This window comes from Octopus sinensis, linkage group LG1, assembly GCF_006345805.1.
Source record: "Octopus sinensis linkage group LG1, ASM634580v1, whole genome shotgun sequence".
Classification (NCBI taxonomy): Eukaryota; Metazoa; Mollusca; class Cephalopoda; order Octopoda; family Octopodidae; genus Octopus; species Octopus sinensis.
The window spans coordinates 86,646,672-86,664,174 of NC_042997.1; the positions used below are offsets into that span (position 1 = coordinate 86,646,672).

At 35.9% G+C, this 17,503-nt stretch overlaps 1 protein-coding gene across 1 annotated transcript in view; it reads right to left on the minus strand.

The window, feature by feature from the left end:
• Positions 1–17,503, minus strand: part of LOC115212175 (charged multivesicular body protein 4c) — a 66,729-nt gene that overhangs the window by 6,218 nt on the left and 43,008 nt on the right. Inside the window, exons 2-4 of the mRNA XM_029781018.2 lie at positions 11,764–11,941; positions 2,504–2,618; positions 128–260 (exon numbers count right to left, since the gene is read on the minus strand). Coding sequence (XP_029636878.1) covers positions 128–260; positions 2,504–2,618; positions 11,764–11,941 — 426 coding nt within the window. The remainder of the gene's footprint in view (positions 1–127; positions 261–2,503; positions 2,619–11,763; positions 11,942–17,503) is intronic.

The following is a 17,503-nucleotide window of genomic DNA, read 5'->3' on the forward strand; positions in this document are numbered from 1 at the left end:
AGTGCAACTATCAAACACTCTGGTATGTCACATAAGCTATTCTTTTCATGATAAAAGCTTATTCTAGTAATTTAAAAAATATATAAATAAGCAACACAAATGAATTGATAAATGGTCAAATTCTTACTGGAAGCACTAGCCAACTCAGGTTCACCCGTTGGTACTGATGGCAGTTGATCTGTGACAGGTGTTCCAACATTAAGCAATTCACGCTCCAATTCTTCTTGTTCCAGATCCTCAAGTTCTTGTAATAGTTCATCCTAAGAATCAAAAAACACAAAAAATAACAATGAGATTTCTTAATCATCATAACAAAGCCTTGATTCTGAGAAGTATTCCTGCTAAAATTAACTGTAAACGAATTCTACATGGCAGTGGGCCCTGAATGCAGAGGACATGCAAAGGTTAGAAAGGGATGAGGGTGGTATGCTGTGCTGGATGTGTAATGTAAGTGTACATGTTTGACAGTGTGCTAGTGTTTTGAGAGAGATGTTAGTCATGTGCAAGAGAGAAGACTGTGCTGGTTTGGTCATGTGATGCAGATGGATGCTGAAAGCTCCATAAAGAAATGCTGATCTCTCAAAGTAGATAGAACATGAGGATGTGGGAAACCCAGGAAGACATGGGATGAAGTACTGAAGAATGACCTCAGGATGTTGAACCTTTCAGACGAGATTACAAAGAACCAAGGTGCCTGGTGCCTTGCTGTACTCAAGAAAACCCATACTCTAGAGAAGAAGTGTTAAGACTGGTCTCTCTGGTGGTGTGAAGCACTCATAGTGGTGCCATGTCTTCTCTCACCAGGACCAGGACTATGGTCATGGTTTATTCCTCCCTTTTCCTCTATCATTCTTGGAGACTCTTAAAAGGTTATGGACACTGCTATTGCTCCTTTCAGTAACCCATAAAAACCCATCAAAAGAAATTGGTGCTAAGACCATGTCCATGAAGTACACGTATATATATATATATATCTATACATCTATATCGTGATATATACTTGCCACCTAACTGTAGCGGTCCCATAAGTGATGATGCTATTGTTTTTTATAGCTCCAGGAGGACTTCACCTCCAGCTGGCTAACGGGACACCATTGTTCCCATCTCTAGCCTTACATGATACACACACCCAGGTTTCTGGGCAGTAACTGGTCATCAGTGTGTGATAATCACCAGCTAGCAATGAGAACTCATTCCAAACGCAAAATACTATATGCTTCTTCCAGCGACAAACTTGCTTATCTCAAAAAAGGAGAAACAAGCAATATTAAATCTCTGAGCGAGAAGTAAACAGTAGCAGCATGGAATTGTGAAGTATATTTGCCACCTAAATGTGGCAGTCCCATAATATAAACTTCACTCCTAATATTTTTCATTTCATGTGCATTTTACATTGATTGCTTCCCCAGTCACCAAATTCTATCTTCTTCATCTCCCACATTCTTGCAACCCACACAACCAAATGTCATCTCTCTCTTCTCCACCAACTCATATACCATTGGTCACCTCCCATTCCTTAGTCACCATTTACTACATATATTACTCAATTCTACCTACTCTTCCCTACTTATTTCTCAACACTTGTTCTTCATTCATTATATTCACCCCATTCACTTCCCATTTCTTCTCACCTTGTATCTTGAAGGCCCACCCTGGCACCTCATCACCATTATTATTAAGATGGTGAGCTAAGAGAGTCTTTAGCATGCCAGGCAAAATGTTTGGTAGCAGTTTGTCTATCTTCAAATTCCACCAAGGTCAACTTTACCTTTCAACTTTCTAAGATCAATAAATCAAGTGCCAGTGAAACACTGGGTTTGATGTAATCAACCAGTACCCTTCCAAAATTTCAGGCCTTGTACCTCTAATAGAAAGGATTATCTCTTTCTAGCTCTACTCCAGTCATTCCCACACTCTCTCTCTCTCTCCCCTATAATATGGGAAGCCATGTAGCTCCTCTAGAGCAAGAAATTTGTTCTATTCTGGCTCTTTCTCTCATACTTTAACCCTTCATCTCCTAGCATAAAGCCGCATTCTTCTCTATTGTAGCCTCACTACAATCTTAGTCTTGCAAATTGCATGAAAATCTAAATAGTTCTGGGACTGCTTAGTACATGCTGCAAAGTGACAGGTGCTCAGAAGGGCATCCCGCCACAGAAACCATGCAAATGCAGACAATGGAGTGGTTGGATCTTGTTGAACAACCCAAACCAGGCCAGCAACGAATATAGACATCATATGATGATGAAAATCCGCTCATGCACACAAACTTCTGTAAGAGTGAATTTTATGTCTTTAATGCATTATTAGTATATCTAATCTAATCAGAAAATAATGTTAGGGTAATTAAATGCTCAATTTGATTTATTCAATATCAGTAGAATGGAGAAGAGTAATGTATGTGAAGTAGGTGTATATGAAGAGAATCACTGCAGAGAAACCACACTAAATGAACTATAATGTAATCAAAACAGTGTAATTGCAATAAACATCATATCATTACCTCATCAATGTCTTGTCCAAAACCAACAGGATTGGAAATAGCTTCTGAAATTTCATTGGCAATCTCTTGCTGTTCAGCTACATCATCCATCAAATCATGCACTTTGTCAATATCCCTGGAGGATGAGAAGAATATAGTTAATATATTGAATGGAATTTTACAAATGAGAGAGCTATTAGAAATAAGAGGCAAAGAGGAGAGAGAGAGAGCACATCAATATCTTTAAATAATAATGTCGAAGGCTAAATCATAAAATTGTATGGCCCAATAGTTATTTAAAATGTTGAGCAATTCTTTGTATTCACTTAATACCAGAATAAAGCAATTGGTTGTAAGGAAAGGAAGGAAGGAAAGAGGGAGTTAAGAATAAGATAATTATAATGAATATTGAATGAAAAATTTAAAAATACCGCCATTTTGGGGGCGATGTTAGGATTTCATTCTAATCTAAGCTGCCATTCTACATGTTTTTGATGTCAACAATTTCAGTATTTTTCATCACAAAATGACTGAAAAACATGTTTATAAAGAAGAGTTGAGCACTTCACACATCTTGTGTGCCGATTTTGCCCAAAGAAACAATACAATGTGGCTGTAGGTCATAACATCTAGGCAATGGTGGAATGCAATGCTAGTGTTCTAATAAAGTTTAGTGAATTTCACTGAAACAAATGAAGGAGGACAGACAAACAAATGGAGGAGGACAGACAATGAAACAAATGAAGGCGGACAAACCTAACCTACATTACATCCACTACATAAGAAAAATTTGAGATTAAAAACAAATTCTCTGTATTTCAATTACATTTTACCTTCAGTAATATAAAACCGCCCACCCCTGCAAAAAAAAAAAAAAACCCCAAAAAGCAAACAAACCACCCAAGTACTATTTTATAGTTAGGAATTAAAACTTGCTTTAGGAAGAAATTGATATCAGTGGTTGTTTAACCCTAAGTTGTCTAATTGAGCAGACCTATAGTTAAAATCACAACCATATAATCTTTATTTTTTATATAAGGTATACAGTAAATAGGATAACATTGTGTCTTCTTTTTTAAAATGATAGGGGAATTTGGCTGCTATTTCTAACAAGTGAAGAAAGCAATGCAAAGATGTAACAAATAATACTCTAAGAATACACACAGCAGAGAGAGTAGAAACAAAAGTGGAAAGAAAACATTTACATTGCAGAAAAAGACAGTAACCTGTCTATTTACTATGAAGCTGTCATAATAAATAATTTTTATTTTCTAAGTAATTTGTGACCATATTAGACTATACAAACTAGAGTTAAAAAAAAAAATATTCATAAGAAAATAACAAAACAAAACACTCATCAAAACTTTCAGGTCTTGTAGCTTCAAATTATTATGGTAAGAAGTATATGCTTATACATGAAAGTATGTTTAAATTTTTCATTCAATATTCATTATAATTATCTTATTCTTAACATTCAAAATAATAATAATAGGTTATGGGATTGTGTCAAAGGTAATTAGTAGAGACAATATATGTCAACTAAGAGTCAGAAACTTAGCACATTTTGATCAATTAAAACTTAATCTTTACCATATAATTGTGCTTAACAAGGTGGATTTTGATCAAATAACAAAAATGATAAAGTGCCCAACATGGTAAGCCAAGTTTTTAGTGACAATAATAGCAGCAGCAAATTATCAAATCACATGATCTTATGCTGTTGTGTTTTAGGTTAACAAGCGGATCAGTTTAGTGGAATGGTGAAACATAATTGCTTCAAGAAATGAATGTCTCCACACTAGTGCATGTACTGACAAAGGCAATAAAGCTAAATCTTTTGAATAGTATATATTTATGTCTGGACTCTTGCAAATTGCATGAAGTGAAATGAGATAAAAAGAAAATAAGTACCACATATATTAAAATATAACTTCACAAACAATTATTATTATTTTAGAGACATATAGTTAACCTTTAAAAGAAGCAAGGAAGTCCATATAAGAACACTTCAACTACCAAACAACCACATTATCTTTGAGAAAGTTGCTGAAATGAAAATATGACCAGGACCTGACTCCTTAATTGATTATTATTAGTATTATCAATCAACATTGCATCAATTAGACACAGCTTATTAACAATATTGCCAATTAGAGCTGGGCTATGTGCCAGTTATATGATAACCAAAACTCTTGTACAACACCCACTTTGATGAATTATTGAAGACACTTAACAAAAGAAGTTATTTTAATAACACTTGTTTTCAGAAATACCAAATTTTACATTTACTATAAATAATATGAGGCTGGACTGGATTTTTAGTCTAAATGGAAACTGTGTAATAGAAATCACCAGTAGATTATAGACATTTATATACCATAAAAACTAAGCAAAACTCATATTTCTATCAAAGCAACTAATGACATGCTCAAAGTTAAATGTGGCAATTATCTCTCACTTGGCAATATAGACTAAACTAAATAAATTGCAGTCATGAGAGCACTCTCAAATTCCATACATAGCAGAATTGGTTGGCAAAATATTTATTCAAAATATTTAGTCAAAATATTTATTCCTCAATGTGAATGCATCTAATATCGATATGTGCAGGATTTTCAAACATTACAATTATGAATTAAGAGTTTTAAAATGTTATGTACAACCCAGTAGCAAAAGAAAGTATTCTTTGATTCTTTTACTGATTTCAGTCATTAGACTGCAGCCATGCCAAGGCACTATCTTCAAGGGTTTTAATATATAAACCTGAATCTTCGGTACAATTTTTACTAGCCTTAGAGGCTAGTAGAAGAAAATGGACAGCATAATAAAGGGAGGCAACCAAATTGAAATACAAGGTATATCTACTTAATGCAGCAATTTTTTTGTAATCCCACAGAAACACCCACCCAAATCTGGTGGGTTTCCTCACAGTTCCCTCCTACTCAAATCTAGCTATGTTTGGCTGGGCCAAGATCTATAGTAGAAAACTTGTTCAAGGTGATGTTCATAGAAGGAAACAAACTGACAAAGTTCTACCTTCACCAACCTAGCACTGTAACAGGATTACCAAATTTAGAAGAGCTACTCCTGTGAGGTAAACAGGGTCAGAATTTTTATCTTTTGTTCTCTTTGAAATGTTGCTCAGACATCTTGCATACAAATCAAGAAAAATTAGTTTCATTGAGGCTGGTTTCAATAAGTATACAAACTGGTTTGCAGTACTACAGAAGTTTAATGAGGGCCCTAAACAAAACCTGAAGCAAAATCAGTAAGGCCCATGACTAAATGTCTCAATAGAGCTACTGTTGAGCCAGAAAATAGATCTCTAAGTCATCACCCAAGTTCAGTCAATTGAAGTTTCAATACAGTCTAAGCCAAAGTATCTATAATTATGCTTTGAATATTTTTTGCTTATATATACATACACACACCCACACACATAAAATAGGGAGTGTTCTGACATCACTGTACAGTTGCTCTATTAATTAAGATATATATTTGTCTATGGAAACTAACTGAAATTCTCTAAAATAATACAAACTAAGTGCATCTTTTTTAACATAGCTATAGTGAACATCTAAAATAACCAAAAGGAAAAAGACTGGTAAAGAAGCACATTTTCGACTGAATATAGTAAACAAAATTAAAACAACAAAACAGTATATGTGTGTGTGTGGTACAATAGAACAAGTAGAGAATATACAAAGTGCATATACAGAAGGAATATTTGAAAAGAACCCCACTCATTCCCCCCACCCAGGCCAGTGTGCTTTTCTACACACATTCTTTTTTTCTTTTTACAATCATTTGACAGCAACCATGGTGGAACATTGTCTTAAGAAATTGCCCCCAAGACTTAATAATACTTTGTAAGCCTAGTACTTATTCTATTGGCCTCTTTTACCAAACTGCTAAGTTATAGGGAACATAAGCATACCAGCATGGGTTGTCAAGCAATGGTGGGTGTGTGTGTGTGTGTGTGTGGGGGGAAACACACACACACACACACACACACACACACACACACACACACACACATATATATATATACACACACACACACATACATATACAATGGGCTTCTTTCAGTTTCCGCCTACCAAATCCACCCACTAGGCTTTGGTCAGCCTGAGGATATAGAAGACACTTGCTCAAGGTGCCATGCAGTGGGACTGAACCCGGAACCATGTGGTTGGGAAGCAAGCAAGCTTAGTATTTGAGTATATTTTGCACCACTATCATAGACATCAATATCTGAAAGGAAGTGTCCCTTGTATCTGTATGGATGAAACTGCTTTTATTGCACATAATTTTTTAAAGAAACATTTCATTTTTCATGTAACCAGCAAAACCTAAGGAACACTTAACAAGATCAAACCAGTAGCACCTAATTATTTGATGGTGGATTCTGTTGAGTGAACAAATGTATTAGGGTGTGGTTGGATAATAAACTGTGGTGGTCTGATGATTGATGTGCACAAACCTAAAGTTTTATTTTTGGAATAATGATTCCTAAAACATCATTGTAGTAGCATCTTGTTATGTTATAAACAATGTTAACTTTGGAGATGGTTTTGTCGCTTAATGTATTTGCAAACAGAAGTTGTTTGTGGGCAATTAGAAAGCAGATTTGTTTGTTTATTGGTATTGAGAGTTGCTTCTTCATGATATCCCTTACTATGACAATAATGATGAATGTATAAGGAAAACAACACCATTAAAATTGAAAAAGGACTATTAAATCTACTTTATAGAAAATCTTCAAGAAAGTTATGGCAGGGATTTTCTAGTTTAAAATATTTAACATTGTTAGATTCTATTGCTCACATAGAACATTCTGCTGAATTTGATCATTATATGCTGTTAGGGAATTATGTCTCTATCTTTACATCAGCATTTGCAAGGAGTGTCTATATGGCCACTAAACCTGCTAGAAATAGGCAAACCTTCCTTAAATCAAACTATCCTTTTAAACAAAGTAGATATAGGCTACTGTAGTTTTAGACCACACTAAAAAGATGGGTGGTCATGGCTGGAATGCCTTTGATGGGGATAAACAACTGCTAGGGAAGTAGTTAAGATGAATACCAACTGGATTATTACAAGGGGCGTTCAATAAGTAATGCCCCTGATCCACTTGAAGTTGTTCGATCTAGCTGAAATTTTGCATGTGCAATTATATCTCTATAGATTAAGTGGCAAATTACAGCTCTAAACTAATTGTGGTTTCTGATTTACAGGTGTTTGAACTGAGTCAAGTGTGAAATGGAGCCTGTTGAGTGTCGAGCAGTGATCCGGTTTTTGTATTTGAAAGGACGCACACCATGGGAGACTTTTGATGAAATGAAAGTAACTTATTGTGATAATGCCCCATCATATGACCTTGTAAAACGCTGGCATTGTGAATTCAAACATGGTTGGAACTCCGTGGAAACAGCTCCCAGATCTGGTCGCCCCCTTCTGCCATTGATGAGGCATCTTTCCGTCAAGTTGAGGCTGCCATTTTGGAAGATCGACGCATAACTATTCGCGAAATAGCCCATGAGGTCAAGATTAGTACCGGGTCTGTGGAAACTATCATTCATGACCATTTGCATATGCAAAAGGTGTCTGCCAGATGGATTCCCAGGTTGCTCACATCTTTCCAGAAGCAAGAACGCGTTGATTGCTCGAGGATGAATTTGGAGATGTGCCAAGAAGATGAGTCAAAATTTTTCAAAAGACTGATTACACAGGGTGAAACGTGGGTCCATCACTATGATCCAGAGACCAAAGCCCAGTCAATGCAGTGGAAGCACCGTGACTCCCCTCCTCCAAAGAAGACAAGGGTGTAGCAAGGTCATGCTCACAGTCTTCTGGGACCAGGACGGAGTAGTGATGACAGATTTCCTGGCAAATGGTGCCACAATTACAGGAGCCTATTATGCTTCACTTTTGAGGAAATTAAGAGAAGCTATCAAAATCAAGAGGCGGGGCAAGATCAGCAAAGGCATCCTCCTCCTGCAGGACAACACTCTGGTCCACAACTCGCGTGTCGCCAGATCAGAAGCACAGGCGTGCGGCTATGAACTCCTCACCCATCCCCCTACTCTTCTGACCTTGCACCTTCTGATTTTCACCTCTTCCCAGCCATGAAGTTGTTTTTGAAAGGAAAGCGTTTCCCAGATGATGCAGCCTTGATTTCTGAAGTCACGTCGTGGCTGGAGGACCAAGCTGGTGTCTTCTACAGAAACGGTCTTCAGAGCTGCATCAAACAATGGGAGAAATGCATAACTCTGGGTGGTTCCTATGTAGAAAAAGACTAATAACTGTGCCAAGTTTCGTTGCTCTACTGCTATGGGAAGTGGGTCAGGGGCATTACTTATTGAACGCTCCTCGTAGCTAATAATTGGAGAACAAAGAGAAACCTATAAATTTTTCAACCTCTTCATGCTTCTCATAAAACTCATTTTTAACTTCCTAGTGACTGTAAATTAAAATCAGAAAACTGTCATTCTTATCAAAATGTCATGCATTGCTGATTTGTCTTGCTGTTGCTTTTTGCCCCAGATCAACCCTAATTAAGTAAATCTTGTGATCAAAGGCATTCTGGTCATGACAAACCTGACATTAAGGTGTTTATAAGACTAAATAATCTAAAATACTTTGTTTTAAAATTGGTTTTGGCCATTTTTCTTTTGTAGGTTCTTTTCAGATGAGGGAAACTGACACAATGTCCTCTTGAACAGCTGCAGAAAAAACACGAGAAGGGAGGGAAATCAAAGGAATGACATTCTGGGATGCAAGGACTAAGTGTAATGGTCAGTGTAGGGTTTTGGGAGGTGATAAGAAGGGAGACAAATTAGTTGGGAGTGCCTATCCAAAGGTGAGACAAGCTGACTCCAACAAGCAGAGGCCATTGTAGCAATAGAAAGACAGGAGACAGATGTTTGTGAACCAGAGGTTGGAAAGTATTGGCACACAAATTCATGTCTATCAGACAGATGGTCTTTTTTTAAGGAATAAACAGTGGTATAAACATACTGGTGAGAAAGTAAGTCATTGATGTATAGGTGAGAGAGTGTAATAGACATCTGAACCTTAGAGAACACTAGAAATGACAGAGTGTTGGTCACCTGCTGTGATATTGCAATTTCACAGAAAGCCATCAAGAATGAAGTGACTAATGGAGTTCACAGATGGGCAGTTCTGATAGATGATTCTTATGTCAGATGTGGATGAATGCTTTCTCAAAGTAAAGTGCAACAACACTGCTTCCACCAAATTTCTTGAGGATGCAGATCCACTAGTGAGTGACATAGGAGAGCAGGTATCCACTAGATGTAGCTATACAAAATTCATAATGGTAATAATTAAGGAGGGAGAGAGATTTAATGTAATGAAGGTTATTGCTAATGACTGTCTATCACTTTTGAGATTTGGATTTCAATGCAGTAAGATGATAGTTGGCAGGGTCAGCATTGTTACCATCCTTGGGAATAGGGCACACTCAGAGACACTGAAGAGTTTGTTTGAAAGTAACAGAGACGTTGTCAGTATTAGTGAGTGACCCTGTTGGTTCAAAGTGGCCAGAGGTGGTTGTGCATTTAGAGTGTATATGCATATAGTGAGGAACTTGAAGTAGAAGATAATAGTTTTGAAGGAGATTTACTTTGTGTGTACAGTATGGAGTTGGATGCAAAGTGGCAGCAAATTTAGAGGCATCCTCTGAAGGAATACTGCTTACAGAACCACCATTTAAGGAGAATTCTGCAAAGTCATAGAGAACCTTTTTGCAGTTGAGAAGTAAAAGAGCCTGTAGGCTGTACGATGCATAAAGGTCACCTTTACATTACAATAACGAGAATAAATCATCCAGTTTGGAAGGGTGGATGATTTTCTTCAAGCATTGTAGACTGTTTTTTTTTTTGTTTGAACTGCTGCAGCAAAGCTTTGAGTGAACCACCTGGAGAGATTTGGAGCCATGAGTTTTGGTTGCATGTGAAGATAAGGAAAAATATGCCTCAGAGAATGGTTTTAGTCATCCACATACTTGTTTCTGAGGGGCTGCTAAGGATGAAGCACATGTACTACCAGCCGACTTGAAGTGCCACAATGTGTGAATGGTGAACAGTGATGGTAAGACAGTGGTTTGATGACCTAATAGGTGCAGAGATGGTAATGGTTTGGAAATGAGAAAGAGATTGAAGGTGTTTAGAGTGTTTGTGTAGCAGTTGCGGAAGCATGTAAGAAATGAAGCTAAGTGATGTAGGAAGTTGAGGATTGTGAAAGATTTAGTTTTGGCTCTACTGGCATCAGTGTGAGATGAGTGTAAGATCCAAAAAAAGTTGTAAGGGTTGGAGGATAATATGTTTTCAATGCAGAAAGATTTATAGTTAAAGAGTTAGCAATGGCTGGAGGAATCCAAAGGGTAGTTCAGGAAACAAAAGTATTTAGAGGAGTAGAGAGAGTGGCTTTGAGCCAGAATAACTGGAAGTTCTTGTTATTGATATGCAGGTAAGAAACATGAATGGAGGAGAGAGTAGAATCTATATATGGAAAGATAATGTCATTAAGAGTGAATTTTGAGATTAGAGAAGGATGTGACAGTAGAATGTAATTTGTGGAAAATTTGGCTTCTATTTCTAGCAGATGAAGCAACCATGAAGGGTCCTCCCTTAAAGCCACAATCATTAACTGTTGATTAGTGTTGGAGAATCAGCTTCATTACAATTAAATGATAAATCTTGTATTGTAAAACAGAAGCTGATCTCTGTCACAACATCTATTAGAGGGATGGAAGGGGAGGAGAAAAACTTGTTGAAAGAGAAATACAGTGAGTGAGAGAGAGAGAGATAGAAAAATAGACAGACAGGCAGGTAGTGTTATCACCATAATAATTAACACGATTAAAAAAGCGGGAATTTTAATTGCAAGTCTGTCAACACAATGCAACAGACTTAACCCCCCCCCCCCGCCCAAACTTTCACTTTGAACATGAAGATACATGCATGATAAACAAATATTTTTATCAGCAGCATAACAATGGGTAATGACTAAGTATATATATATTTTTTTTATAATTTAAAATATTAATATAAAGGAACAAAAACAAATCACATTACATCTAGGCAGGCATCACATATCATAATAAAGTGGCTATTTCAGTTAGTGAAGCCACTGGTCACAGATAATTAAAGAACATGTATTATCTTAATTTAGCTAGCTATTAAATAGCTACCAATCCAACTGATAACAGCAGATTGCACTGCAGACTAAGATAACAATTGCAAAGGACTTACATATTATTATGAGCAGCTTTGATTGCGCTGGCCGACTCGCCCATGACCTTAAGAACTTCTGTATTTGTGGCAGCATTTTCTAAAGCTTCTCTTTGTAACTCTATAGTGGAAAGAGTACCATCAATTTGGTGCAGTTGTTTTTCATATCTCTTTTTCCTTTTCAATGCTTGGAGGGCAGCTACAAAGAGAGAAAAAGAAATTTAGTTCAATTAAACAATTTACACATCAAATACATAACAGTCTGGTTGTAGTGGTAAGGTGTAGGTTTTGTAAAAAAATTGCTTTGCTCACACTGACTCAGTCTTTGTTTCTTTCAGAGCTAATAAGTGCTTTACTTCAAAATAAAATGAACTAACAATCTGTACATCAAGTTCAGTTCCATTGCACACATTTTATTGTGTAATATCTAACATTTCCAAACTTGACTTCATTAGAGAGTGGGGAAAAAAATGTGGGAGTGGTGTGGAGTCTTGTTGAACCTAGATGAGGTGCAAAGCCCAAAATATAAGATCCCATACTCATAGAAAATGAACTTACTGGGTTCTTCATTTTCATATTGTTTCAGCTAGTTCATCTGTTAGTCTTACTAGTGATATACTATGTCCTTTCCTACCTAGTGTCTAAGCCATGAAACTGGAGTTAGAATTAGATCTTAAGAATATCCAAGTAATTACTACATAGTTTTGCACTCAACTTCACTGTATGACAAATTTGTTAAATGGAAACTGTGCAGAAGCCTGTTGGCAGAACCATTCTTATTTTCTGGAGGTAGGCTTAAGCTATCATCCAGTTTAATACCTCTACCTAGCCCTTCAGCAGAGTTTACTGTTTAGTGCATTTGAGCCAGGTATCTAGTCTGAAACTAACTTCCTTGATTGCCCTAAACAAATTGTCATGAGCAATCCTCTTCCTCTGACTAAGCAAAATAATTTTAAAAAAATATCAGAGCTGATTACAACCATCTAAAATGCACTGTTGTCCCAATGTAGTTACCTCCCAGATGGATATTGTGCAACAAAGATAATATATGGATATCTAAATACAATCAATACTTTGAAAACATTTTTTATACAGAATCTCTTTAGTTAGTGAAACTGATGTAGACAATTCTGAGCCTGAATGAATATTTACAAGAAACTGGGCTGAGGATGTTTTGATGCTTGAAACAGAATGAACATCACTAAAGGCACCCAAGCACCAGGTGGATAGTATGTCTGACACCCAAAAGGGTTCAAGAGAAAATAAAAACACACAAACAAAAAAAAAGATTTTGTTGTCATTTCGATCAGGCTGGGAGACACACGAAGATAATAATGTTCAGTGACATTCAACACCCCAGTAGGTAATGGTATTCACAACAACTGTACATATTTGAGATCAGAGATAGTATAGGCTACCCTCGTTCAAGCAGTTAAAGACTTGTTCAATAACATTACATTTTCCTTTAAAGTTTGCTCCAATGTTTTTCTCAATATTGATTTCATCTGTACTCTGTGGCACTGTGCCATACAGAGAATACTTGATTAAACTAACTCTGGTGTTTGATTAAATGTTCCTTAAATATTAACAAACATAAGTAGGGTTGCATGTTTAAGATGCTTGCTTTGCAGCCATGCAGTTTCATGTTCAGTCCTATTTAAAGGCACCTTGAGTAAACATCTTCTACTCATGGGCTGACCAATGCCTTATGAATGACTTTGGTAGATGGAAACTATAGAAGCCTGTAGTATATATATGTTAGTCTTCCTTCTGACTGAAATCAGTGTTGTTTTGTTTATGTCCTTGCAACTTATTCCAGAAAAAAAAAAAAGGGACAAAGAATAAGTAGATTTTTAAAAATAAGTACTGGGGTCAATTTGTTTGACTAAACTTTTCTATGTGGTGTCCCAGTATGGCCACAATCCATTGACTGAAACAAGTAAAAGATAAAAGTGATATACAAAAACATCAGAAGCTTTAGATTCAAATATGATCAATTACATAAAAACAAGAAGCTAATATTTAGCCTTAATCCAGTAATAAACCTATTATATAAAGCATTAAAACAGATGGATGGAAACAATTACAAGTTAAATATTATTAATCATTTGGTTAAAATAAGATATATAATCTAAAGAAACTAACAGAACCAATTATTGTAGAAATTACTACAAATACAAAGTAAACCAGTTTAATTACTTTCATCAAACCTAATCATAAAGTTTCTAATTAATCAGTGCTGGCTATAATTTCTATAGAATATTTGTAAAAATAATCACAAATACTTTTTGCATGTCAATACAAAATGCATGCACACACATGTGCAAATAACACAAATACAATTTTGACTAGCATGAATAGTCAGCTATACCAACAACTTTATTAGCCTTAATCCTTGTTACTTTTATATTCACTTTTCCATGCTTGCATGGGTCAGACAAAATTTGTTGTGGTGGATTTCCTACAGCCGGATGCCCTTCCTCTTAGCTGACCCATACCTGTTTCCAAGCAAGATAATATTTTTCCATGGCCAAACATGTTTTTCGTGAAAGATTGGATGTGAAGGACACTGCATGCATGATAGTAACATTCATTTTTGTGATACCAAGGCAAGGGGATAGCAACACACACAATCATCATCATCATCATCATTTAACATTTATTTTCCTGCTAGCATGAATGGTTGGATGGTTTGACAGGAAATGGCAAGGCATGTTTTCAAATGCTGGATGCCCTTCCTAATACCAACTGTTTTACAGGGTGAACTGGATGTTTTTTATATGGTGCCAGCATAGGTGATCTGTATATGGTACTGGCATGTGTGCTTTTTATGTGGTGCTGGCACAGGTTCTTCTTATGAAGCACAGGTACTTTTTACATAGCACCAGTATGCATGGGGTTGCTAAATGGCTAGCCAGACAAGGATGTCTCAGCTGAGAGAGGGCAAGGAACAGAAAGAAGTGGATGTGTTCCAGGCAAGAGGTTGGGGTATAATAGAAGGTCAAGGGCAGCTTACTACGGGAGAGATATTTGGCTATCACAGTAGGACAAAGAAGCAGAGGAAGGAGAGAGAGAGAGAGAGAGAGAGAGAGAGCTGTCATACTACAGAGGAGATACTTGGCTACACCAATACACAATGAGCTTCTTTCAGTTTCCCTCTATCAATTCCACTCAGAAGACGCTTGCCTGCTCTATATAAAATCTGACAAATCTCTTCAATAATTATTCAATATACTAATAACAAGTTTGTTAATGAAGAATTTAGGAAAATAACCTTGGCATTATTAACCTAGTATTTGAAACATAAATTAGCACAATTTTTATGGAAGGTTTTACTTTAGATCACTTAAAAAACAAGATGATTGATCCACAGGTCCTGGGACAGTCTTGGATAAGATGGTATCAAGAGGGTAAAAATAAAACATGAAAAACTAGTTATAATATTGTACAAAAATATAAAAGGTGCACACTTTCTAACAAAGATAGTTTGGAGTGATGAGGCTACATTTAAGTTAAATGGCTCAATCAACTGAGGAGCTGAGAATCAACAAATCAAAGAGGAATATCAATCATATTAATTTACTTGGAGTTATAGTACAGTGCAGCTTATCATTGAATGTATAAAGTGGACCATTCATTTTTATAGTACAGAGACTGGTTCTATTTACTTGAACTTGCTGCAACAATCTGTCATGACAAGCATTCAAAGACTTTTAAGATGTGGAATTTTATTTCCAGCAAGATGGGGGTACACTCACACTAACATAGTAATATAAGGACCTACTTTGATGAGATTTTGTCAAACAGGTCAACTGGAGGTTCAGAAGAATACCTTCACCTTTAATTGAACTTCATACCACTAGATTTCTTTTTGAGGATACTTAAAAGATAAAATTTACAATAAAAAACCAGCAACAGTTGACAAACTGACCAAGAGTGCACACAAAGACAGAACAAAATGTTTTTGATATTTGTAATTCCACTACTTAAGTGATTACCAGTTTAAAAACGGGTTTTCATAACAAAATTGAATTTTGAAAATGAAATGTGTTTTAATGAACACTGTCTTTATAATCATTCAATGTGTGTATGCATTTTGGAGGAACACCCAGCATATATATATATATATATATATATATATATCACAATCATTTTACTTCGGCATTTCATACTGGCATAAGTTGGATCGGTAATCCTGGTTTAAGTCAATTCTTATTCAAATTTAGTGCTCTCTTGGACAGGTCAGCAGATGGTCGGATGTTAATCCTAACACCATCCATTTTACAGAGTGTATGGGTGCATTTTACCGTAACACTAGCACTAGAGAAAATTAGTGGAAGTAAACTTAGAGTTTACCTCCACTAATTCATGGTAAAATGAGTGTGAGAGAGAGGAGAATGTTGCTAGCTCTAGGTTAGTCTTGGATGAACAAGCCTATGATGAGAAGCATTCCAGTTGTTACACAGCTATCCTTTTTGAGGAGCAATATTTATCTAGGATTACACCTGACAGCCAATGTATCTTTTTTTTTTAAAGGTGCCAGTTGAGGGAGATTTGACAGCTATTTCTAACAGATCAAGCAAGTTTATAAAAGCTCCTTCTTGTGATTCTATTATACAACAGGAAAGTCTTCACAAGCTATTTAATAATGCTGTGTTAAAAAAGATTACATGGAGGAAAACTGATAATATTGTCTTGAGGAACAATCAAAACTATGAATGGCAGTAATGACAAGAAACCATTAAAAGCTATTTTTGAGAGCCATTATTTAAACAACTGCAGCATACTGATTACAATTTGTCCATTTTTATAGGAACAAAAGGAAATTAAAAAAAAAATAAATAAAAAGAGAAATTCCCAATATAGCGTGATTTATGACCTAGTTGTTTGCCAGATGTTCTCCAATAATTTTTGTTCACTATGAAAAAGGATGCCAAACAATCCAGAAGCCACACAAACTGTTTTCACTATGATCTCTTTCTCTCTTCTCTTGTTCACTCTCTTCAGCTGTAGAAGCAGAGAAATATAATGCAATGAAAGGAAAACCGGTCTGGGTTTGCTCTTATAAACTTGGTAGTAGTGTTAATCGGGTTAGCAGAAGTACAGTAATCAATACATTTTAAAAAATAAAATATAGTGGTTGATGACACATTGATAATTTGAAATGTACAGTGTACACTTTCTTTTTTAATAAACATCAATTTTAGCATTGCTATGGAAAGTATTGAGTGGTTACACCACAGGTTATTTTTTTTATATCTCTATATAGTGTAATCCCTTTGTTAATTGTATCAGCAAGGTTAAATATTCTTTTGTTTCAGCTTTAAAGTTGCAGCCAAGCTGGGGGACCACTGTTGATAAAGCCTCCCTGACAGGGAATTGAACCCTGGTCTCCCGCATGACAGGTGGGGATACTTACCACTATATTACTGAGGAAGATGTCTGTTTAGCAAAAATATATTCCTTATATTTCAAATTATCACAAAAACAAATAAATAAAAAAATAAAGTGGTATAGAAGCCATACCATAGATATTTCAGTAGCAAATGAGTTTGAGCACATACTGTCCACAGTGTCTCTATTTTCCTATGGTAATACAAATTCAAAAATTTTGGAGGAATTTTTTCAGCAAAAACAGAGACAGCCAACTCTGTTTCAAGTTTCAATTATGTGCCTGTTTTTAGTCTACCAACATACAAAGAGCATTTCATCTAGTACAAACACATATATTTTTAGAGGAGCATAAACTTAACACTATTGA